Raw genomic sequence first — 25,114 nt, forward strand, 5'->3', positions numbered from 1 at the left:
ACTTAGAAATCTATTTGTGGTTAACACATGTGTGCTATTCGCAAGTGAAAAATGATGAAAGAATATTATTTTCTAAGTGTATATTGAATGAAGTTTATTAAGTTTATAATAAGGTTTATAATAAGATGAACCTTATTGTAGTGGGTAGTCTTGAAAAGTTCAAGGTATTTAATTATAGTTTTTTATTATTTTATTTTTGTTCTTGGTTTTCAAACTAGCCAAATAGAAAATTTAACACAGTAAATGTTATGATAGCATGTGGCCACTTCTCTTTTTTGTCTTTTGTCCGTGCTGCACGGTATGTGGGATCTTAGATCTTAGTTCCCTGACCAGGGATGGAACCTGTGTCCTTTGCAGTGGAAGTGAGGAGTGTTAACCCCTGGACTGCTGGGGAAATCCCAGGCCTCTTTTCCTTTTAATCCTAAAAAGATTAAAGTTTAGGATTAATTCTAAAAAGATTAAAGTGTTACCAGTAAAAGTTGGATTCTAAACTCAGCTTTCCATATTGAAAATAGATTTTTTTCCCCCCTCAAAGTATGCCCTTACAAAAAGAGGGTATGTAGCATCTTCAAAGGTATTATTAATGCTTTAGTACATATTCTGGGTGATGAGTACACTTAAATTTATTATTCCTTTTATCTTTCATTTGAGCAATGTATATTCTATATACATGAAAGAGGTAATTTAAAAGTGTATAGGAAAAATACTTGGATGTAAACTGCTGTAATCCTAAAAAGGAGTGTAGTACCAAGGAGAGATGACTCCTATTTGCAGTTTCCGTCAGTTCTTCTTATAAAGTCTCTAGAAATTATTACATTAGAACGCTGTTAGAAAAACATTTTTGGTGATAGTCAGGTTCTATCCCTGGGCCGGAAAGGTCCCCTGGAGAAGGAAATGGCAACTCACTCCAGTGTTCTTGCCTGGAATACTCCGCGTACAGAGGAGCCTTGATGGGCTACAGCCCATGGGGTCACAAAGAGTCAGACATGATTGAGTGACTAACACTTTTGACTTCACTTTTACGGCATAGCTCTTAGGCAGTTCAGTTGCAGTAAATGGTGTATTTCATGTATTTCTTCCTCAAACAAAATTTCCTGTTACTGTTTTGGGGGTGAGAGTGATCACTTTAAATTTTGTAAAGGCAGATTAGGAAATTGACAAAATTTAAAATTTGTGTCATGGGAGAGGGCCCTCAGCAAATGTTCCTCCATGGGTTTGATCCTGTTAGAAATGAATACCTTTGTGTATGCTGTTTTGGGGTGTGGGAATCAGTGGTAGTATTAGGTGAATAAGCACTATGTAATTTTGTTTGTTTATCGGCAGTTAATTTTATAATTGTTTTAATGTTGTAAGTTGACTGCTGTAGAAAAATTCAGTTTAGTTAGATAGTTCCGTTTAATCGTATAAACATTTAAGTTTTCAGAAGCCAAATAACTAAGAGTGATACCTTCTTATTTCTAAACCAGTATAGTACGACATTTACATTTCATTTTAAGGCTTGTTTAAATAATTTAGACACATAATTCCTATATGAAATTCACTCCATTGAAATGAACATGGATTTTGCAATCTGAAAATGTGGCTTTTCTCTGGAAAAGAATACTTTCACTTCCTTTGTTATTAAGGCTTGTTTGTAAGGCTTTTATTTTAAAATATTATGTTGTAAATTACTGTTTTCATTTTTAAGAACTTGGCAAGTGGCTTGAACCTCTGAAAAACCTTAGATTTGAGATTAATTGCATCCCAAACCTAATTGAATATGTTAAACAGGTAAGTAAAATTTAAAAGTATCTTGATTTTATGGAATTGTGTGGTAGTATGTAGTAATGTTGTATTAAATCACTTGTATAGATAATGTAGTTAAGTATACTTGATTGATTTACTAGTCCTGTGGGTATAGATTGGTAGTGGGTATAGATGGATATGTAATTGTGTGTATACATGAACACAGATGCCCACAACGATATTGCTTTCTATTGCCAGATTCTGTCCTGTTTTTTTTCTTCTCAAATAAGAATAATATCACCTACCATTTTGGTGACATTTACAAAAATGTTTTAAAGTTAAATGCTATGATAATGTGATATATAATTATTTTAGTTAAACCTTCTGAAAAAGAATTTCCCTCAAACTTTTTAGGTGAAAATTGGTAAGAGTTAATTCTAGATAATTGGAATGAGGACTAGTTCTGTTTGTTCATTTGGGATGGTTAAATTACTTCAATCTACAATTGAAGTAATTCATGAGAGTTGAAAAATCATATAGTTCATAATATTACAGTTGAAAATTTCATATACAAATCAGGTAATTCATAATGCAAAAATTTGTTATAATCAAAACATTGTTAGTTGGGGAAGTTTCAAAAGTTTTCTTTGCTCCTTAGTTGATCCAGTATGTATCATAGGATGAAGGACTAAAGGTGCTCTTCTTTTTTTTAAAAGTGCTCTTCTTTTTAAGTGCTTTAAAAAAAAAAAGTGCTCTCTTTTTTTAAGGTGCTCTTCCTTCTTTTTTTCTTTTAAAATGATGCGTAAGAAGTTTTAAACTACAGGGGCAGAATGGACCTTGAATTATCTCTTTTTCCTCCATCTCCCCCAAGAGTACTTTTACCTCCTATAATGCCATCATATTCTTCTGTTCTTTATTTTATGCCTCAAAGACGATCTAGAGTTTTTCATTATATTGAGTTTTTTATTTAGCAGAGGTACATTAGTGTCCTGTAAATTTAGATGGTCAGGTATTTAGGGTGTGCATAGTTAGAAGAATATATTAAGTATCCAGTAAAATACCAGAGGACTTGGATTAAAGTATTTAACCAGTAAAAAGTTCAGTGCTAGAAATTTGAATTGCATGTTGTAATTAAATGTTTTAATTTTTATGTAAATCCTTGTCCTGTTAAGTATGGTTATTATAAATAACTCTCTAAGGTGTGCTAAAAACAGCTGATCTAAGACAGAAACGTCACTCTGTGACTCCCTGCTGCCTTAACTTGTGGGATAACTGAAAGGCAGCAAGGAAGAAGTTAGAGGGAAAGATAACCCAAGGTGGGGAAAGGGAAAGTGAAAGTTGCTTGGTCGTGTTTGACTCTTTGCAACCTCATGGACTGTGCAGTCCATGGAATTATCCAGGCCGGGATACTGGAGTGGATAGCCTTTCCCTTCTCCAGGGGATCTTCCAAACCCAGGGATCGAATCCAGGTCTCCCACATTGCAGGCGGATTCTTTACCAGCTGAGCCACAGGGGTGGGAAACATGAGGAAAAGGGTTTTCTTATTTTTAGGTTTCTCCTCTGAGGTTAAAGGCTGAAGTGGTAACATTTTAAAGTGGTATTTCTTCCAAGTTTTTTAAACCATCTATATGCTGCTCTTTGAAAATTACAAAAATAAAGCAGCTTAAGTATAACTGTTTGTGCCAGGAAAACATAGCCTGGGCAGGTGCTAAGGACATAGGTAACTGTATTTCTTCTTTCTCTCTTCATGCCCCAAATGGCCATCATAACTAGATTCCTGTGGTATTTGCGTTTTTTGAAATGTATGTTATGTAGTATTAAACCACTCCCTGATGCTTCATCAATTTTTAAAGAGGTTTTAGTACCCACAGGGCTCTGTAAAATCAGAATCCTTGCTTCCTTTTTGGAAAAACAGATATATAGAAAGAGTATCCAAAAAGGAGCTATTTTAAATTCTTAACACAGAGAGTTTCGTACCTGTCTGTATGTAGCCTTTGTTTTAGTCAGTACTTTTTAATATACTTGTCGTCAGTTATTCATTTTATAAACATAATGTCACATATGATACAACATATGCCAAAGATTGCATAACCTTTAAAACTTAATTAGCTTTATTCATGTTTTAAATGCACTAAGGAAGTTTAAAATGATGTAAGTACTTAACTTGAAACTCCTATTTTTAACCAATGCCTTCTCTGGGTCTGATAGGTAATAAGAAATTAAAGTTTCTGTTCGTTTTTATTTTTGAAGAATACTGATAACTTGATGACCCCAGAAGGAGTTGGCCTTACTACTGCCTTGCGTGTTCTCTGTAATGTGGCCTGTCCCCCACCCCCTGTTGAAGGTAATGTGGCTACTATACTTAGAAACTATTTTTTAAGCCTGGTGTAAATATCATTTATTAAATAAAATATTCAAAAATCTTAACCAGTGATTAATATTTAAGTAATTAGTTTTTTGTTTTTTTCTCCCTTATTTATGTAAAGGTCAACAGAAAGACCTGAAATGGAATATTGCTGTCATTCAGCTTTTTTCTGCTGAAGGAATGGACACCTTTATTCGGGTGCTGCAAAAATTGAACAGTATTCTGACTCAGCCATGGAGGCTCCATGTCAACATGGGGACTACCCTTCACAGAGTGACTACCATTTCGATGGCTCGCTGCACACTCACTCTTCTTAAAACTATGTTAACGGAACTCCTGCGAGGTGGATCCTTTGAGTTTAAGGACATGCGTGTTCCTTCAGCACTTGTGACTTTACACATGCTCCTGTGCTCTATCCCTCTCTCAGGTCGTTTGGACAGTGATGAACAGAAAATTCAGAATGATATCATTGATATCTTACTGACTTTTACTCAAGGAGTTAATGAAAAGCTCACTATCTCAGAAGAGACTCTAGCTAACAATACTTGGTCTTTAATGTTAAAAGAAGTTCTTTCTTCGATATTGAAGGTTCCTGAAGGATTTTTTTCTGGACTCATACTCCTTTCAGAGCTGCTGCCTCTACCATTGCCCATGCAAACAACTCAGGTATCACTTCCATATAACATGCATCTTATAAATGATGGCAATAACACTTTTTAAAAAACCAGTGGTTTTTCTTAAAAAAAAAAAACAAAAACAAAACCCCCTCATCTCCTTCCCCTAAGAAAGACATAAAATACCTGGATGAGGGTGAGATAAAAACTGAAGCAAGTTGGTCATTAAGGAAACATGGGAGTAACATTCTAAATAAATTTTTGTTAATGTGAATTTTATTATGCTGTTACATATACTTGTACTTTTGTTGTTTTTAAATCCTTTTCCCCCACCATTAACTAGGTTGCTTCATCAATGGACTCTGCTCTACTGACTGCTAACCTGAGAACAATAAGATTTTTTATTAGATGCGTTGAATTCAAGCAAATGTTTAATTGTACAACAGAAAATTAAATGTTTTAAGCATGCAGTAAAGATGTTCTTTTCATAATAGTTCTTCCTGAACAGTTTTTGTGATTGTAAATAAATATTTTTAAAAAAATCTACGTACACACACATTATACTTTTTTAACAGGTAATTGAGCCACATGATATATCAGTGGCACTCAACACCCGAAAGTTGTGGAGCATGCACCTTCATGTTCAAGCAAAGTTGCTCCAAGAAATAGTTCGCTCTTTCTCTGGCACAACCTGCCAGCCCATTCAACATATGTTACGGCGTATTTGTGTTCAATTGTGTGACCTTGCCTCACCAACTGCACTTCTGATTATGAGAACTGTGTTGGATTTGATTGTAGAAGACTTGCAAAGGTATTTTCATTTTGCACTAAAAATTTTTTTCCTCAAGGTATTTTTGACACAAATACTTTTTAAAAAAATTAACTTAGACTTTGGAAACCAGGCTTTAGAATGCGCAGATAATATGTGTACATATAAAATATAACACAGACACATGTATATGTGAATATATAAAGGTAAATTTTGATTAGGAAGCTATTATTTTATGTGCAAGATACCTTGAAGTATTTCAAGTTTTGGGGCACTGGAAAAGTGAACTGTGAAGTACTCTGATTTAAGAAAATATGTTATTGAAAACCCAAATTTATAAAATTTTATAGTAATTGTAAAATTCCAGAGTTGTCATACCCAAGGAATGAAATTTTTTACATAAGATTTGTATAATATGTGTTGAAAAAGCAAATGACTAAGTAGTGCCTTAAAATCAAGAATTTTGTTTACTAAATGTGTTGATTTTATTTCAGCACTTCAGAAGATAAAGAAAAACAGTATACTAGCCAAACCACCAGGTTGCTTGCTCTTCTTGATGCTCTGGCTTCACACAAAGCTTGTAAATTAGCTATTTTGCATCTAATTAGTGGAACTATTAAAGGTGATGAAAGATATGCAGAGATATTCCAGGACCTGTTGGTTTTGGTGCGGTCTCCTGGAGACAGTGTTATTCGTCAGCAGTGTGTTGAATATATCACATCCATTTTGCAGTCTCTCTGTGATCAGGTATTTATAGTTATTTTTATAAATTCTTTGTGTGTGTACATATTATTTAAAAACATATCCTGATGTAATTCTTGGCTGCTAACAAAAAGATCTCATCTGTTTCATTATTCATATTATTGTTTGGGGGGATATTTGACCACTGAACCAACAGTAAAATGATTTGGTGCTACATAACTTTCTTTGACCGTATACATCACATGTTTCTCTGAAGAGGTTTTTTCATTTTCTTTATGAGATACTGTCTTTGGATATTTATTCTGTGTGCCGTTGTATTCTTTGGGGTTGGTTATATCTAGTAGTTTCATTTTCTTTCCAATTATATTCTGTACCAATTCATTCTTGAATATTTTAGTTTTGTGATTGGTTGAATTACTACTATATTTTTTTGTTTGGGCTTTTTTTTTTTTTTTAATTAAAAAAATTTTTTTTAGCTGTGCGTAAAGGTATGTGAGGATCTTAGTTCTCCAGCCAGGAAAGTGCAGAGTCTTAACCACTGGGAAGCCAGGGAAGTCTTTGCGACTTTGGAAGGCATCACAGGCTACTACAGTTTTAGTGTGTTTCAGGCTACTGTGCTTATAGATGTTGACTAAAAGTAGTAGTACTTCTTCCTGCTGTTCCTATTATTGACTTCCAGTTTGTAGTTCCATGAGTTAATGAGAATTGCTTTAACTTTTAAAGCCCATTGTTGCAGGGATCATTGTAGATTTCTATGCCTGATAGAATTTTAGCTTGTCAAAATGCTCCTACTGTCTAATCGAATGTGATTTTTCCAGGCAGAGTATTTTTAATAGGATCCTATATTAGACGATTTGGAGGACGGCATGGCAGCCCACTCCAGTATTCTTGCCTGGAGAATACTCGTGGACAGAGGAGCCTGGTGGGCTACAGTCCTTGGGGTTGCAAAGAGTCAGACATGACTGAGTGACTAAGCACACATGTATTAGAAGCACACACGTATTATAAGCACACACCTTTTTCTAACTAAAAAAAAAAATCCAATTTGGTTACATTTAACACTCAAGTCAAGAAGGAGCATTTTTTGTGTGATTTGTTTTCACAAAAAGGAGATGTGGTAGAAAATAGTTTTGGACCTGGTAAAAAGGCTGTTTTAAGTCTTTATACCTCAAAATGTCCAATCAGCTGGTATTTGTTTTATAATTAATATTAAGTTGTATGATCGTGCTGAGTAACAGTTTAGCATCCTAGCTGCCCTGATCACATAAACTTCATTCTTGGCTGGCTTCACCTAGTTGTATTTCTTTTCTATTCAAGCTTTGTTTTGTAGTTTTAACCCAAGTTGAATAGTGGTTTCCAGTGTGTTGAAGTGGTTAAAGGCAATAACACATACCTAAAAATGTTTCTGTAAAGTCTGCTTTACTTTAAAAACAGTAGTGTGGGTTTTTAGTTATTGTTAGGTAAACTTGCTGACATTGAAAAACTTGAATTTAAGATGTATATAAAAACGAGGGGAAAATATTTGAAGATTATGCCTAAATGTTTTTTTGCTTCATCCATTTCTTTTTGTGATGTTTTAAATTCAAGTATGGATATATTTATTAAAATTTATCTCTCTGAATGCTTTCTTTATAAATTTAAAAATATTCAGATGAATAAATAATATAATAATTTAAAATATTTTCATACCCAAAGTACTAACCTAACCATTTGAAGATAGAAACTACACTTAGTATAAACCAGAAGGAAAAATTTTTCAAAGAGATGTTCTTTTAAAGTAAGAATACTGTGAGTCAGGATCCGTTGCCAAGTGGTTAGGTGTCAGTCTTACAAAGTAAAAACACTGTGAAGCAGATTCTTTAGGTGCGTGTCTTTGTATTAACCTTTATAGCAGGGCAGAACAACTCCTTTGTATTTAATGTGTTTCAATCTGTGTTTGGGATGGGATAATAACTATAATATTTTGATAACTACTAAGTATTAATTGCTGTGTATTTCAGAAGTAAAAGCTCGAAGTGATAGTGACAATCATTTTAAAAAATTGTTTTTTCCCCAACTCCCCTCCTCCCTCACAGGACATTGCACTAATTTTGCCAAACTCTTCTGAAGGTTCTGTTTCTGAACTGGAGCAACTCTCCAATTCTCTACCAAACAAAGAACTGATGGCCTCAATCTGTGACTGTCTCCTGGCTGTGGTAGCTAACTCTGAGAGCAGTTACAGCTGTTTACTGACATGTGTCAGAACAATGATGTTTCTTGCAGAGCATGATTATGGATTATTTCATTTAAAAAGGTAATGCTTTATCTAATTTAATTCTGTTACTTAATTGCTAAGTTGTGACCGACTCTTTTGCTGCCCCATGGACTGTAGCCCGCCAGGCTCCTCTGTCCATGGGATTTCCTAGGCAAGATTACTGGAATGGGTTGCCATTTCCTTCTCCAGGAGATCTTCCCAACCCAGGGATTGACCCCACGTCTCCTGCGGTGGTAGGTGGATTCTTAACCACTGAGCCACCAGGAAGTGGTAAAAATTTACTATTTTCTTGTATTTTAATCCCCCCATATTAATTAATTCATAGATGTTGTAGAAGGTGGAAGGCATGATTTCTTTCACGAAGAGAAATTTCGAATTTGTGGAAAAGATTCATTAGCAATGAAATGTACTAGTAATAAAATCTTTAGGTAATGTAAATTGAGAAGGAAATCTTATCATTCCAGGGTCATTAATTCAGTGCTCGAAGATACTTGTTTGGTTGGCATAGACACCTCTGGTTCTTCAAAGATGATGGTAGTGTGGTATTCTGGACTCTGAAGCTGAAGGTGCTGATTCTGTGTCTTTTATTCTCTAGAGGAGTGGCTGATCTGCAATGGATTTGAAATTATGTAAATCTCATGCTGCTCAGACTCTCAGGTGTAATTTCTGCTCCCCGTTGCTAGCCATGCCCTCGTCTTTTTCTTCACTAGGGAGATAGATAGCTACTACATAGTTTCCCTGGGAATTCGTAGAAGTATGTAGGATTATGAGATTGAAAGGATTAGGCAACATGTTATGTGTGCCTCTCATCAGTTCTTATAACATTGGTTGAAAACATATGTTTCAGGTAGAGTGCTTGGTGCTGCTTCCCATCTTTCCCCCAGCTGAGCCTGTTTTGTACTCTCTCTCAGTTAATGGTACCTGCTGAACATCCAGCTTCTCCCCCTGCCACCTCCCAGTATTTTGCTGAAGTCTTTAAATTTTATTTCTTAAATGTCTTTTTTTCCTATTGCCCAGATATTTACTGTATATCCTTTAAAACTCACATACTACATATCCAATTAAACTTAATTTTTAAAAAAAGCATTCCTTGGTTCTGGGTTAGGTGCTCTCACAAATACCCTTTGCATACCATTTCCACAGCATGTTATGCGACGTTGTTGGCTCTGCTAGGTTCATGTAAGTCATTGTAACCTATTTGTTTTTGTTTCTTCAGCTTGGATCTTTCTGCTGAGCTCCATGTAACTTATGTATCTATTTGACATCTCTACTTAGCCATCTAATGGGCACCCAAGCTGAACCAAAGCAGAGCTCTTGATATTCTTGCCTCAGACACATTTCTGTCTTGCTTAACTTGGTAAATGTTAAACGCAAAGATTCTTGCTGCTTCTCTTTTCCTTTCTCCCTGCCTCCAGTCTGTCAAGAAGTCCAGTACATTATGTTTTCAGAACATCCTGAATCTGATCGCCTTTCTCCACCTCCACTGTTAGTGTGCCCTCGACTGTATTTGCCTATATGACCCATTGCAAGAGCCTCCAGTCTTCTCTTCTTACTTCTAGCATTGTCCCCATAAAAAATATTTTCTTAGCGCTCAGATTGATCTTTTTAAACTTAAAACAAGGTATGTGTCATTATTATTTTGCTTAAATCCTTCTGTTGGCTTTCCGTTGAACTGCAAATAAAATTCAAAGTTGATCTCTAGGGCTCTTATACAGTCCAACTCTTGCTTATCTTTCTGACTTTTTTCATAGCTCTTTTATCCTCTCTTTGACTCCCTGTCAGGCTCATTCCTATTTCTAGACCTTTTTTTTTTCTTTCCTAAAATGCTTTTTTTCTAGTTTCTTCTAGGACTTTTTTTTTTTACTTCACTCAGGTATCTGTATCAATATATTTCCTGCCTAAATGCCTGCCTAAAATGCGTATCCTGTGTGTCCCCATTCCTTATACCCCTTTATATTTTGACATTATGTCATATAGACTTACTGCTTATTTGGTTGTCTCCCTCAATAGAATATAATCTGCACAAGGACAGGGACTGTCTTTTCTTGACTGTACTCCCTCCAGCACCTAGAAACCTGGTTCATGGTAGGCATTAGGAAGGAATGTTAGAGTCCTTTAGTTCACAGATATTTGTTGAATGCCCTCCTCTGGGCCAGACACTGCTCTAGGTGCTGGAGATTTAATAATTAAAAAAAAACAAACCCTGTCTTCTTGATACTTTCATTCTATTAGAAGTAGACAGATGATCAGCATGTAAATAAAATACACAGTGTGTTATAAAACAACATAAAATAGAGCAAAGGAATGGCGAGTGCCGAAGTGAGGGGGAGAGTTGCCATTAGAAGTCTGAGGAGGTAATCAGGGACGTCCTCACTGAGAGGGTGGTCCTTGAGCAAAGAGCTGAGGGAGGCGAGTGAGACATGTTAATGTGCTGGGGGAGAGCGACTGCGTGTGGTAGGCCTGGCTTGTCTGAGAAAGGGCCTGCAGACCATGGTGGGGGCTCTTGAAGTGAGTAAGCACATTGGAAAATGACAGGGCCCCGGGTCAGAGAGGTAGTGGGTAGGTGAGGGAAGGGCAGGTCATCAGGGGACTTTAGAGTTACTTATAAGGGCCACTGTGGGCTTTCCTGGTGACTCAGATGGTGAAAAATCCACCTGCAATGCCGGAGATCCAGGTTTGATCCCTGGGACAGGAAGATTCCCTAGAGAAGGAAATGGCTACCCACCCTAGTATTCTTGCCGGGGGAATCCCATGGACAAAGGAACCTGGCAGGCTGTGGGATCACAAAGAGTTGGACACATCTGAGCGACTAACATACACACATACACGCAAGAGCCATTATGAGGTTTTGAGCAGAGGTATAGTGTGATCTGGCTTTTTAAATAAATAGATCACTATATCCTCTAGTCCTGAGACAGGCCTCACTCAAAAAAACTTTTTTTGAGATGATTTTAGACTTTCAGAAAAATTACAAAATAATAGTACAGAGCTCAGATACACCCTTCATCCAACTTACCTTATCCCTGTCCTTATGTTGGTGTCTTGAATAACCATTGAATATTTGTCAAAATTAAGAAACTAAACTTGACATAATACTGTTAACCAAAATACAGAACTTGCTTAGATTTTACCAGTTTTTCTAGTAATGTTCTGAGTACATCATATCAGGAAATATATCTGCCTTACTGATGATGCTAACCTTGGTCACCAAACTGAGATGCTATCTGCTAGGATTCTGTACAGCAAACTTACTAATTTTCTGTTTTTAAATACTAAACATTTGGAATAATATACTTCAAGACTATGTAAATGTCCTATTTCTTTACTTACAATTTTCATCCAGTCGTTTTACTGTCCATCAGTGAATCTTGGCACATGTCAGTTATTACCGTGGTGTTCTAATGTGTGTGTGTGTGTGCATGCACGCTCAGTCATATCTGACTCTTTGCAACCCCATGGACTGAAGCCTGCCAGGCTCCTCTGTCCATGGATTTTTCCAGGAAAGAATACTGGAGTGGATTGCTATTTCCTTCTCCAGGAGATCTTCCCGACCCAGGGATCAAGTTGGTGTCTCCTACGTCTCCTCCTTCGGCAGGCGGACTCTTTACCAGCTGAGCCATCAGGGGAAGCCCGTGGTGTTTTGATAGTGATTTCCTATTTTTCTTATTCCTTTTTCACTTCATTATCCTCTGTAAGGATGAATTCATCACTTTTCCCCATTTATTTACTTATGTGGGTATTTATATCCATACGGACTTGTGGACATTAAGTTTTTTTGTTGTGTACTAATTGAACAGTATGTCATTATTTATTTTGTTGTTCAACTTACATCACTAATTTTGGTTTTTCTCATTGACTAGGGCTGGGAAATATATGTGTCCTAACTCATGCATTTACCAAAAAAATCTACATTTTTTTTTTCCATCTATTTATTGTGTGTATGTATTTTAAAGGGCTTCCTTGGTGGCTTAGATGGTAAAGCATCTGTCTACAATGCAGGATACCCGGGTTCAATCCCTGGGTCAGGAAGATCTGGAGAAGGAAATGGCAACCCACTCCAGTACACTTGCCTGGAAAATCAGTATTTTGATTCTAATACAGTATCAGAGGATGGATTCTAACTTTCCCCCTTTCTTTGTAACCTCATCCATGTTTTGTGCTATACAGTTCTGTGGATTTTGACCGTCATGTATCTACTATCACATTTCCATGCAAAGCCATCACCCCAGCAGTCGTGTGCCACCCTTTTATAGACAACTTTGCTACAAGTTGATTGACAAAATTCCAGATTTTAGTATTGCTAGTTTCCTTTTTAATTGTAGACATTCTAAAGGGTATGCAGTGGACCCCAGTTTTTGATAAACCATCTAAATAAGGCTCATTCTCTTAAAGTTATAAGTAGAGACTAGTAATTGGTATAATCCGATTTTTAACCTAAGCTTTTTTCGTTGATTGTACTCTTTGTTTAATCTCATTCCGTTTGTTGTGCTTTGTCCGTTTCATTATTTTTATAAAGTTCTCATGAGCACAAGTCCTATCTTTCTCCATTTTGTATTGCTTTATCCAAGTCTTGAACTTTTATTTTGATCAACTAAGAACTATGTAAATGCATAATTTTAGCAGCACTATGTATTATCATGATTTTGGACACATAGCATGATTATTTCTTACGCTGAAACCTCTCTGTGTAAGAGGTTGGTAAATTGTGGGCCACAGGCCAAATCCAGCGTTTATTGGAACATAGTCAAAATTTATGTGCTTTCCCACTACATTGGCCATTGAGTAGCTGTGACTGAGACTACTGTTTTGTATAGAGGGCAGATTGAGTTCTGTATAACCCTGTAAAGCCTAAAATATTTATCATTAGGCCTTTTACATAAAAAGTGTACTGATGCTTACTTTATACCTTTGGTTTCTTTCTGTCAGATTACAGTGTCATAAAGATAATCATCCTTTGTAGTTATTACATAAGTTAGGCTTTCGAGCGGAGAAGGCGATGGCAACCCACTCCAGTACTCTTGCCTGGAGAATCCCAGGGATGTTAGAACCTGGTGGGCTGCTGTCTATGGGGTCGCACAGAGTCGGACACGACTGAAGCGACTTAGCAGCAGCAGCAGCAGCAGCAGCAGCAGCAGCAGCAGCAGCAGCAGCAGCAGCAGCAGCAGCAGCAGGCTTTCGAGACAGCTATAACTTCCTTATGTTAGATAAATCCCCAGGTTATAAAAAAAGTGTTCTAAAAGGAACCTGAGAATGTATTTGCTAAGTTTTATAGCTTTGTTATTTGGGGGAGTTTTTTTCTTTCTGTGGTTTTAAAGTTTGTGTACATGCATGCCTATTATGTCCAGCTCTGTGCGACCACATGGACTGTAGCCCGTCAGGCCTCTCCTCTAGACTCGGGGAGCAGACCTGGGCCTCCTGCATTGCAGGCAGATTCCTTACCACTGAAGCTATGAGGGCATCCCTTTTGAAGTCTATCTTCTTCAAAAGGAGATGTCAACTATAAAAAGAAATGCTTTGTTACATGGTTTGTATGACAGATAAACCAAAGTACTTGGGTTTTTTTTACTCTTCTTGAAATGTAACATTTTAATTTACTAAATTTTGTTTGTCAGAACTGAGATAGTTCATTTCTCATGCCATATTTATGTGCTCAAATTTTAAAACATTGCCTCTCTATTTTCTTTGTTTACAGTTCTTTAAGGAAAAATAGTAATGCTCTGCATAGTTTACTGAAACGAGTGGTCAGCACATTTAGTAAAGACACAGGTGAACTTGCATCTTCATTTTTGGAATTTATGAGACAAATTCTTAATTCTGATACAATGGTAAGTGTATATATATGTATTTGGTATTTCTCATATTTACAAACTTATGCATATGTTAGAAAAATCACTTGGGTTCAAAAATATCTTGGAATGATGTTATTTGGAACTTGGAACTTAAATACTATTTTTTTCATATGTCCTCACTCCACTAAAAGTATGGGTTTTTGATTTATAAAAAAAATAGATTGTTAAGAGTAGAATTTATTAGGTATCATTCTTAATTCTTTCAGCTGTTTGAATATGTTTTCCTGCTGCGTTGTGGCTTCCATGGTTTTTGACAATAAATCACTTGTTAATCTTTTATTAGTTGAGTCACCTCTCTTACTGCTTTCAAGATTCTTTGTTTTTAGCTCTTGATCATGTGTTAAGAGTGGATTAAGTTTGTTCTACTTGGAGTTTGTTGAGTGTCTTGAAAGTGTAAATTAATGTTTTTCATCAGATTTGTAAAGTTTCTAGTCACCATTTCTTTAGATATTTTTTCTGACTCTTTCTTCCTCTTCTGAGACCCTTTATTACACGTGTTTTGGTACTCTTGATAGTATCTCCACAAGCATCTTTTGAGGCTGTGCTCATGGTTCTTCATGTTTTTCTTTCTGTTCCTTAAAATGGATAATCTCAGTTGACTGTGTTCAAGTTCACAGATTCTTTTTTTTTTTTTGCCAGCTCAAATCTGGTCTTGAGCCCCTCTAGTGAATTTTTTGTTTGATTTATTGTCCTTTCCCACTCCAGAATTTATGTTCAGTTTTTGTATAACTCTTAGCTGTCTATTGATATTTTCTTGCAGAGTGCCGTATCAACTCTCTTTCCGGTTTTTCCTTCCAAGCATTTACTTCTTTGGTACATTCTGAATAGTTCTGTATGAGTTCATAACTTCCTAAAGCAGACAGCAGATCATATCAGTCTACTCTCCAGTAACTTCTGGTGTCTATAGAATAGATTCCAGACTTTTCAGCATGGCATTCAGGACTATTCACTGTAGGGCAAAAAGCTACTTTTGCAACCACTTCTCCCTTAGTGGGAGGCGCCACCCATAATCTCCTCTACTTACATGTGTCTCCTTGGCCACGCTTCTGTTAGTTTGCTGTTTTCTCTCTCTGTCTCTCTTTCTCCTGGCCACACTGTCATCTGCTTATAGTACCTATTTGAATACAGCACAATTTGCGAAGCCTGTTAATATTACTTTTCTTTCTGTATACTTCACATCATGTTACTGGATTTCTTTTTATAGATCATTTATATGCCTACTTAGCATTTCCTCTTCCACTACCTGAGTGTTACGTCACTTAGGTCAGAGACCATGTCTTACTGGCTTTTTCGTAGTGTAATTGCATAGTATCTTCTATAGTTTAATAGTTAAAGAGTTTGACAAATGATTATGGAGATTTGAAGTGGTATCACATATTTTGACAGAATTTTCATTTTCCTGAAATCACTTTGTAGATTATCATTTAAAAAAATCTCCTTAGAAATCCTTTTAATACTTTTCACAGTAATGTATGTGTATATATATAGAGAGAGCAATCTTCAAATTAAGCTAAATTTGACTCTAGATTTTCTAAGGTTGTTTTTAATAACAAGTAGATAAGAATTTAAAATGTATTTTATTTTGTTCAATTTCTGTTTATAATAATGAAGAAGCAAGGTAGGAGGGAGAGGTGAAATTTTACATCCTTCCAAATATTTTATTTTTTAATTTTATTCCAGATATTTTAATTCATTCATAGTTTTTCTCTTTCAAAATTTGATTATTTTATTCTGCCTTTCCTGACCTTGAAAAATAATAATCGTTATAATGTTTCCCTGGTGGCTCAGACGGTAAAGAATCTGCTTGCAATGTGAGAGACCTGGGTTTGATCCCTGGGTCAGGAAGATGTCCTGGAGAAGGGAATGGCTACCCTCTCCACCATTCTTGCCTGCAGAATTCCATGGACAGAGAAGCCTGGCGGGCTGTAGTCCATGGGGTCACAAAAGAGTTGGACATGACTGAGCAGCCAACATTTAACATATAATACTTTTTGATTCAGCTGTACTGAACTTCCCACCCATTTAAAGTGGTATGAATAAATGAGAAAAGAAGTCAGATAGATGCCTTAATAATTTGTAATCTCATTAATGTACTTCTTTCTGTAAAATATATTTAGTCTGTTAATTCATACATCTAAAAAAAAATAAAGTATAAGGTAGACCATCATCAACATACCCTTTATCACCGCTTCCAAACAGAGCAGGTAAAACCCTTGTAGACATATGGTTTATTGAATTTCTCATTAAAATTGCATGTCCTTTTCCTTAATGTCATGTAAATGACTCCTTAGTCTAGTGTTTACTGAAAGGAGCAAGTGTGTTTCAGGCACTGTATCAGTTTGAGTGGAAATCTGTGGAGAATAATTTTCATTTAGTTTTCACTGAAATGTGTCCAGTTAAAGGAAAAATGGTAAGAGCCACAAACAAATTTTAATGTTACTGTTAACTTAAAAATACTAAGTCCTGAATCGGAAATGGTGGGACCAATATTTATGTTGAGATGTTTAAAATAGGACTGTGTTCTAAAGATTTGAAACTACTTAAGTTTTCTTTCATATATGACAATACGGATGGATTTATTGTTATGAACTGAGATTTGCTTTGTGTGGTGAATTTTTTTCACCATTCCCACATTCACTTTATTATGTGGCATATTTTTTAAAGCAGAAAATAACTTTATGACATCTGTAGACAGCACATAGTCTTAAATATATGGTTACTTTTTCTTTAGTTGTTTGCCTTGTCTCCAGAAAAGGAAGTTCAGCTTTTTTTAGCTGTTGTAGCAGGCATTCTTATTAATTTGAGTATCAATTAGTATATTCTGTTTCCTGCAAGTGCCAGTGTGTTTGTCATTGGATACTTTTGTTGAGAAATGTGTTTACTTGTTTATTTTGTGAGTTGTAAAGAAAAACTTGTTTCGGCTTTGAGCTGACTAATTCTTAAAACCAGCCGTTTGTACTGATGTAAAAACCAAAACACTGAGGGGAAGATTGCCGCAATCTTAAATATCTGAGAAATTTTGGAAGCATTTTTGCAAATTTCTCTGCTCTCAAATTTAACTTGTGTGTGACATTTACAGGGATGTTGTGGAGACGATAGTGGTCTCATGGAAGTAGAGGGAGCTCATTCAGCACGGACGATGAGTATTAATGCTGCAGAGTTAAAACAGCTTCTACAAAGCAAAGAAGAAAGTCCAGAAAATTTGTTCCTTGAACTAGAGAAGCTTGTTTTGGTAAAAAAAAGAAAAACAAAACAAAACAAAAACAAACAAAAACAGCTCCTTCCTAAGACATACTTTCTTCTCAATTTGACTAGTACAAGTTTTCCTAGTGACTTTTAAAAATAGTGACCTCTCAGTTGGGTGTTTATACTCTGAGTTAATGATTTGGAGTGAAGTCCTCCATACTATTATAAATTTTAAGGAGTATATGAAGGCAGTACTTTTTGAATGATCTATTGTTTGAATGCAGAGTGCCCCCTGATACCATTACTTAGAAATAAAATGGCAAGTGTTTTTGGTGTTTGTTTTACTTTAATATGTATAATATTGCTAATTTCTTGATGGTGTTCCAAATTTCTTAGTAATGGAATACCACCTTTTCTACTAAAGAGTCAGTAGATTATGGGCATACATGTTCAAGTTTTACCTGCATTTTCTTATTCTGCTTTTGTTTGTATCTAGGAGCATTCAAAAGATGATGACAGTCTGGATTCTCTGTTGGACAGTGTGGTTGGACTTAAGCAGATGCTAGAGTCATCAGGTGATCCTCTGCCTCTTGGTGACCAGGATGTGGAACCAGTACTTTCAGCTCCAGAATCTCTCCAGAATCTGTTTAACAACAGGTGAAACAAGCAGTGTTTTGTGGTTGAGTAATAGTGGGAAACATGCAAATGTCTGGGATCTAGAAGAGGCCAGCAGATTACTTTCTGTAGGGGCTTCCCAGGTGGCGCAGTGGTAGAGAATCTGCCTGCCTGTGCAGGAGATGCTGGAGACAGAGTTTGACCCCTGGGTCAGGAAGATTTCCCTAGAGGAGGAAATGGTAACCTACTCCAGCATTCTTGCCTGGAAAATTCCATGGACAGAGGAGCCTGGCTGGCTCCGGTCCACGGGGTCGCAGAGTCGGAAACAGCTGAGCACACGGCACAGCACGCACACGAGGGCTGGTGAGAAAAAATCTAGACTTTGCAGGCCAAGCTCAGTCTCTGTTGCACACACTTCTTTAGCTTTTTGCTTGTTTCTTTTGATTTTCTTTAAAAAGCTTTAAAAATGTGGAACCCATTCCTAGGTTGCAGGCTGTACAAAAGCAGGTTGGCCGAATAGGGTCATAGTTTACTGATCCCTGGTCTAGAGGCTATGGCTCTTGATCTTTGGAGCACTGTCCTTCTAGAGGTAATGAGTGTTTAATGTGTTGAAATTATTCTCTAAATTTAGAAAAATTGCACATTGGTATACTGTTATAAATTTGGCTTTTTGGAAAGAAAGCTAGGTCTCTGTTTTATTTTATTGAAAAATCAAAATTTGTTACAAAAGGATTAATTTCCAAGTTGCTAGTTTTTAAGGATACTTAATTCTTAAGTAGTTTTTTTGAAGGAGTCTTTTTAAAAGTGCTAATTTTGCTAATATTTTAGAGGGTAATATTTTTAATTCTGTTGTTCACAGGTTTTACTTAAAAGTTAAGCCAAAATACTTGATTTTGGAATTCTGCTTTTTAAGAAATACTTTTTCTATTCTAGAACTGCGTATGTGCTAGCTGATGTCATGGATGATCAGTTGAAATCTATGTGGTTCACTCCATTTCAGGCTGAGGAGATTGATACAGATCTGGATTTGGTATAATTTTATTACTAAATATTTCGGGGAAAATTGTTGATTTTTTTGTTTCTTTGCATGATCTTAGCACTAAAATAGATGACATATTATATGGCTGTCAAAAGTCTGTCTCAGGACTATACTGCACTGTTTTTATGTCAGATGCCCACTTAATGGTGTCCAGGACTATTTTTTTTATGCTACTGATTTTGCCTCTTTTTAATTAATGGTCTGTATATTTGAGAATGAGGGGAAAATCATGTTTTTGCATAAGTACTCTGAAGCACTTTGGTTTCTTATATTTGTAGGATATAGAATAGTATCCAACAAAATTATAATTGATTTCTGTATTTGGGTTTAAGGAGAGGAATAGGTTGTGGTATCTGCTGTTAATTTGGGGAAATGTAAAAAAGACATTTGCTAAAGGAATATAGTGCGAATGGGAATTGACATTCTTTACCTTGATACTGAATAGGTGAAAGTATAAATAAAGATTTTAATGGAGTCTGTTTTGTGCTTCTCATAGATGTATTAGGGAGGATGATGGCAGCCACAACTTTGGTATTTTAGGTTTAATTAATTTGGATAAAACCTAAGTTAAACATAATTTTCATTCTTCTGAAAGTTGACTTCGGTTGGAACCTCATTAAATTCATAAAACTGGGGATCTGTGGTACAGAATTCTTTTATAACATAGTGACTATACAAGGCTTGTGGAGTATGTTATTTCAGATTCTTTTGGAACAGTTCTGGAGATACTCCATTGTTAATTTATATAGAGAAACCCTGAGTTCTTTGTCAGGGAGCAAAGATCTCAGACTAATAGCCCTCCTTTGAGTAAGAATGCTAATTTCCCACTCCCAACCCCTGAATTAAAAGCAGCTGAATTCCTAAGACTTTTTTTTAAAACTACCAATGATGTTGCTTTTTGAAAAGATGAAGGAAAGAGGCTGACCTGTAATTTCTTATGAGAATCAAATATAGTTAATAGGAAATTGGAATTGCTATATTCAAATGTTATATTAATAGTTACATTTAAAGTATAATGCTGCATGAACAGCTGCATTTAAGGTCATTTTTCATTTTGTTTCGTTTTTATGACTGCAGGTAAAGGTTGACTTAATTGAGCTTTCTGAAAAATGTTGTAGTGACTTTGACTTACACTCAGAATTAGAGCGCTCGTTTCTGTCAGAGCCGTCATCTCCTGGAAGAACCAAGACAACTAAAGGATTCAAACTGGGGAAGCACAAGCACGAGACCTTTATAACTTCAAGGTAAAATATACTTTGCTGAAGATCTTGATTGGAATCAAGTAAGGTTATTTATTTTAGTGTAATTTAAAGCATGTGACTATTAAAGGAAAAAGGACACTGATGTAATACTTGAGTCATAGGTATCATCTTGAATTTTTTTTAAAGATAATAATTTGGCCAGGACATACCTGGTCCATTTGTTACATTATTATACTTTATGAGAGTTTAGAAGAGTTGAAAAAGATTAAACTGGGTTATTTCTTAAAAATTGTTAGTCATGTCAGTAAAATGTTGAGTACCATTCTTAGCTCGTTTTGTTGTGTTTCCCTGGAAGGTGGTAGGGATATTTGCAAGTTTAATACAATTAGGATAAGAAATATTTGATAGTACAGTTTTCAATATTGGCAAAGATTGACTTATATTTTCGCTGGAAATGTGTAAAAGAGAGGTGTTCATGGAATGTTTTTGTTTTAATAGTGGAAAATCTGAATACATTGAACCTGCCAAGCGAGCTCATGTTGTGCCACCACCAAGAGGAAGGGGCAGGGGAGGATTTGGACAGGGTATACGACCCCATGATATTTTTCGTCAGAGAAAACAGAACACAAGCAGACCACCATCTATGCATGTGGATGACTTTGTTGCAGCTGAAAGTAAAGAAGTGGTCCCTCAAGACGGAATACCACCACCAAAACGGCCACTCAAAGTGTCGCAGAAGATCTCATCGCGTGGTGGATTTTCAGGCAATCGGGGAGGACGGGGTGCTTTTCACAGTCAGAATAGGTTTTTCACACCACCTGCTTCAAAAGGTAACTACTTTTTTTTTTTTAACTTTGAATTTTTTATTTTGTTTTGAAGTGTAGCCGTTTAACCATGTTTTGGTAGTTTCAGGTGAATAGCAAAGGGGCTCAGCCATACATAGACATGTTTCCATCCTCCCCCAAACCCCTCTCCCATCCAGGCTGGCACATAACATTGAGAAGAGTTCCATGTGCTGTATAATAAGTCTTTGTTGGTTATCCATTTCAAATAGAGCAGTGTGTCCATGACCTTCCCAGAGTCCCTAACTGTTGCTTCCCCCGGCAACCATAAGTTGGTTTTCTGAGTCTCCTGTTTTGTAAGTAAGTTCATTTGTATCATTCCTTGTTAGATTCCCCATATAAGGGCTGTCATATGGTATTTCTCCTCTGTCTGACTTACCTCACTCAGTATGACACTCTAATTCCATCCATGTTGCTGCAGATGGCATTATCTTACTCCTTTTAATGGCGGTAATATTCCATTGTGTGTATGTGTGTGTATGTGTATATGTATGTGTATGTATATATATGTGCACACTATGTGTATATATGCATGTATGTGTATATGTGTATGTATGTGTATGGGCTTCCCAGGTGGCGCTGGTGGTAAAGACCCGCCTGCCAATGCAGAAGATACAGGAGACACAGATTCAATCCCTGGGTCAGAAAGATCCCTTGGAGTAGGAAACGGCAACCCACTCCAGTATTCTTGCCTGGAAAATTCCACGGAAAGAGAAGCCTGGAGGGCTGTAGTCCATAGGGTTGCAAAGAATCGGACGCGACTTAGCACGCGCACACACACGTACACATACGTACCGCATCTTTATCCAGTCCTCCGTCGATGGCCATTTAGGTGGCTTCCGTGTCTTGACTATTGTAAACAGTGCTGCAGTGAGCATTGGGTGCACGTGTCCTTTCAGGTTGTTTTTTTCTCCAGATATATGACCAGGAATGGCATTGCAGGGTCAATGGAAGCTCTGTTTTCCATTTTTTAAGGAACCTCCATGCTGTTCTCCACAGTGGCTGTACCAGTTTACATTCCCGCCAGCTGTGTACGGGGTTCCCTTCTCTCCACACCCTCTCCAGCATTTGTTGTTTGTGGATTTTTTGATGACAGCCATTCTGACTGGTATGAGGTGATACCTCACTGTAGTTTTGATTTCCATTTTGCTAGTAACTAGTGATGCTGAACATCTTTCTCTCCATGCCCGTCAGACATCTGTATGTCCACTTTGGAGAAATGTCTCTCCAGGTATTCTGCCCATTTTTTGAGTGGATTGTTTGTTTTGATGTTCTTAAGTGTCATAAGCTGTTTGTAAATTTTGGAGACTAAGCTAAAGGTTAATATATGTTTTCTAATGAGTTCTATCAGTATTAGACTATTAAATAGAAGTGATTCAAATAAAGTATTTTTTTGTTGCTATAATTAGGCTAACTCTAGACCAGTGGTGCCATTGCAAAGTACTTTATTGGATAGAAAAAAATCTTTTTTAGAAATTATTTTTTAATTGAAGGATAATTGCTTTACAGAATTTTGTTGTTCACTGTGAAAAAAAAATTTTTTTAATTAACTTTTGATTAATTACATAATTGCTATTGAACTTAAAAAAATCTTGCCTAACTCTTTTCCTATTTGCATTGAGAATTGTGTGTATCCTTTCTAAATAATATGCATACATTATTTTCACAGTTGTGCTTATCAACAGTTCCCTTACGATTGTTCTGTGTAGTTCACCATTGATTCTTTTATCTTCGTGCTTCCTAATGTTATATTTAATCTATTTTCAGTGTTTCAAGATTTTAGAAGCTGAATTTCTACAATATAAACTTATAGAAATTGTATTCTACTAGTGGGTTGATGACAGGTTTTCACACTTTTGAGTTGAGAGGATGAGAGCCAAAGAGAATAGATATTTACAGTACTAGTAAACACACAGCTGTGTTAGGAACTATTTTAAACACTTGACATATAATGCTCTCATCAACCTCATGAAGTAGATTCTTTTAGTACCCTCAGTTAACAGAAGAGAAAACTTGTCAGTTAGCTGACCAGGACACATAAACTATAACAGGCAGAACTAGTATTTGAACCCTGGCAGTCTGGTTCCAGAGCCTCTCCTTATAATGCTGCCACTCGTAACCTGTATTTCATGTACAAAATTCCATATTTTCTCTTCCATTGCTTTTGAAATTTTAAGAAAAACATGTCATATCTTCTTTAATCCAGTTGAGTTGTGGTACAAGTACATTTTGATCGTGTTGTCTATGTTTAGGAAACTACAGTCGTCGGGAGGGAACAAGAGGCTCCAGTTGGAGTGCTCAGAATACTCCTCGAGGAACTTACAATGAAAGTCGTGGAGGCCAGAGCAATTTTAACAGGGGTCCTCTTCCACCATTACGACCACTTAGTTCCACAGGTACACATTCTTCCTTCTTGGTATTGCTGAGGTGGAGGGAGGCGAATTATCCTTTCCAGATTGTTGAAATTCATATATTCTCATTCTGGGAGAGAATATTTTAGAACGTAGGCATATAATTCTGAAGTCTATGTAATTTTATGTCTGTGAGTGAGTGCCCAGTGTACATATTCTGTATAAATTCTCAAAATTTTAGATTCTGAACTGTGTGTATAATCTGAGTGGTTTCATGTTGACTAAACTGAGATTTCTTCTTGGAGTATACAGGTTGATTCTTGAACAGCACAGGTTTGAACTGCAAGGGTTGTCCATTTTTATAGGCAGATTTTTTTTTAACAATAAATACGGTTCATGGTTTGAAATAAGGATGCAGAGGAACCTCTGGATAAGAGGGCCAACATAAATTATATTGGATTAACCCTCAAGTTGTTCAAGGGTCAACTGTATTCTTTTCTGTTATAGGATTATCTTATGTATGTAAGTATATAATCTTTTTTTTCCCCTCTAAAACATTCCTATATCAAGTTTGAAATTCTCTGGTCAGATGTAGCTTTTGGTTTCAAATGCACTTTTTTTTTTTGACCACACCATAAGGCACAGGAGATCTTAATTCCCCTACCTGTGCCCTTGCAGTGGAAGCGCAGATTGTTAACCACTGGACTGCCAGGGAAGTCCCAAATATACATTTTTAAAATAATAGCTTTATTTGAGATGTAATTCTTAACGTTTAGACAATTTAACTATTTAAAGTGATCTTCAACACAGTCACAGAACTTGCACTTGAATATTAAAAGGAGCAAGCTGTAGTCTTGGTTTGAGCTTGGTGTTCCGGGTTCGTATTTATATGATGGGAAAGGAAAGGATGTTGCAACTGAAAATCATATTCTTTCTTTTACAGGCTACCGCCCAAGTCCTCGTGAGCGTGCTTCCAGAGGTCGTGGGGGGCTTGGGCCTTCCTGGGCAAGCGCAAATAGCGGCAGTGGGGGGTCGAGAGGAAAGTTTGTTAGTGGAGGCAGTGGTAGAGGTCGCCACGTACGGTCCTTTACACGATAAATATTCTTGGGAACATCCTAAGTGCATATGAACATTTCATGAGGACAGTAAAAAACAAGACATTGGAGGACCAATTTAGGCTTAGCAGTTACCTGGATACATCTGAGAGAATATTTTTATCTGAAGAAAGCAAATTTTGTTTGATACCTAACACAAGATTTCAATAAAAATCAAAACTTTGTATGTATGTTTGTATATATTTTGTCCTCTTCTTAAATGGCTGTTTAGAAAATTTCCTAGGTTAAAAATGAACAGTGAAATGACAGTTTTGTTTTAGTGTATATCTTGCCTATACCACAGACGTCCTCAATACTTAATCAGCTTATGGTCCCCTTTACTGTTTCAGTTGTATTACAGTATACCTAGGCCAAAAGAAATGTCTGATAATTCCATTTATTAAGCTATTAGGTCTGAACAATAAGAATTTATGTTGTGACCACAAGTAATTGTGGTTGCTGCACAATTTCTCAAAGCTTAGAATCAGCTTAAACACTGCGAGTATT

The 25,114-nt window shown here is 36.3% G+C and overlaps 1 protein-coding gene across 3 annotated transcripts in view; it reads left to right on the plus strand.

Moving 5' to 3' along the window:
- Nucleotides 1-24,798, plus strand: part of VIRMA (vir like m6A methyltransferase associated) — a 59,980-nt gene extending 35,182 nt beyond the window's left edge. For 2 of the 3 annotated variants that reach the window (XM_004011833.5, XM_060393945.1), the window contains 14 exons: nt 1,688-1,770; nt 3,976-4,069; nt 4,212-4,756; nt 5,280-5,515; nt 5,968-6,220; nt 8,251-8,468; nt 14,122-14,254; nt 17,358-17,510; nt 17,961-18,121; nt 19,013-19,109; nt 20,196-20,362; nt 20,819-21,150; nt 23,415-23,558; nt 24,457-24,798. In XM_004011833.5, coding sequence (XP_004011882.1) covers nt 1,688-1,770; nt 3,976-4,069; nt 4,212-4,756; nt 5,280-5,515; nt 5,968-6,220; nt 8,251-8,468; nt 14,122-14,254; nt 17,358-17,510; nt 17,961-18,121; nt 19,013-19,109; nt 20,196-20,362; nt 20,819-21,150; nt 23,415-23,558; nt 24,457-24,611 — 2,771 coding nt within the window. In that variant the 3' untranslated portion in view covers nt 24,612-24,798. The remainder of the gene's footprint in view (nt 1-1,687; nt 1,771-3,975; nt 4,070-4,211; nt 4,757-5,279; nt 5,516-5,967; nt 6,221-8,250; nt 8,469-14,121; nt 14,255-17,357; nt 17,511-17,960; nt 18,122-19,012; nt 19,110-20,195; nt 20,363-20,818; nt 21,151-23,414; nt 23,559-24,456) is intronic. The other variant, XM_012184115.4, reaches the window with a different exon arrangement.
- The last annotated feature ends 316 nt before the right edge of the window (nt 24,799-25,114 follow it).

Source organism: Ovis aries, chromosome 9, assembly GCF_016772045.2.
Source record: "Ovis aries strain OAR_USU_Benz2616 breed Rambouillet chromosome 9, ARS-UI_Ramb_v3.0, whole genome shotgun sequence".
Taxonomy (NCBI): Eukaryota; Metazoa; Chordata; class Mammalia; order Artiodactyla; family Bovidae; genus Ovis; species Ovis aries.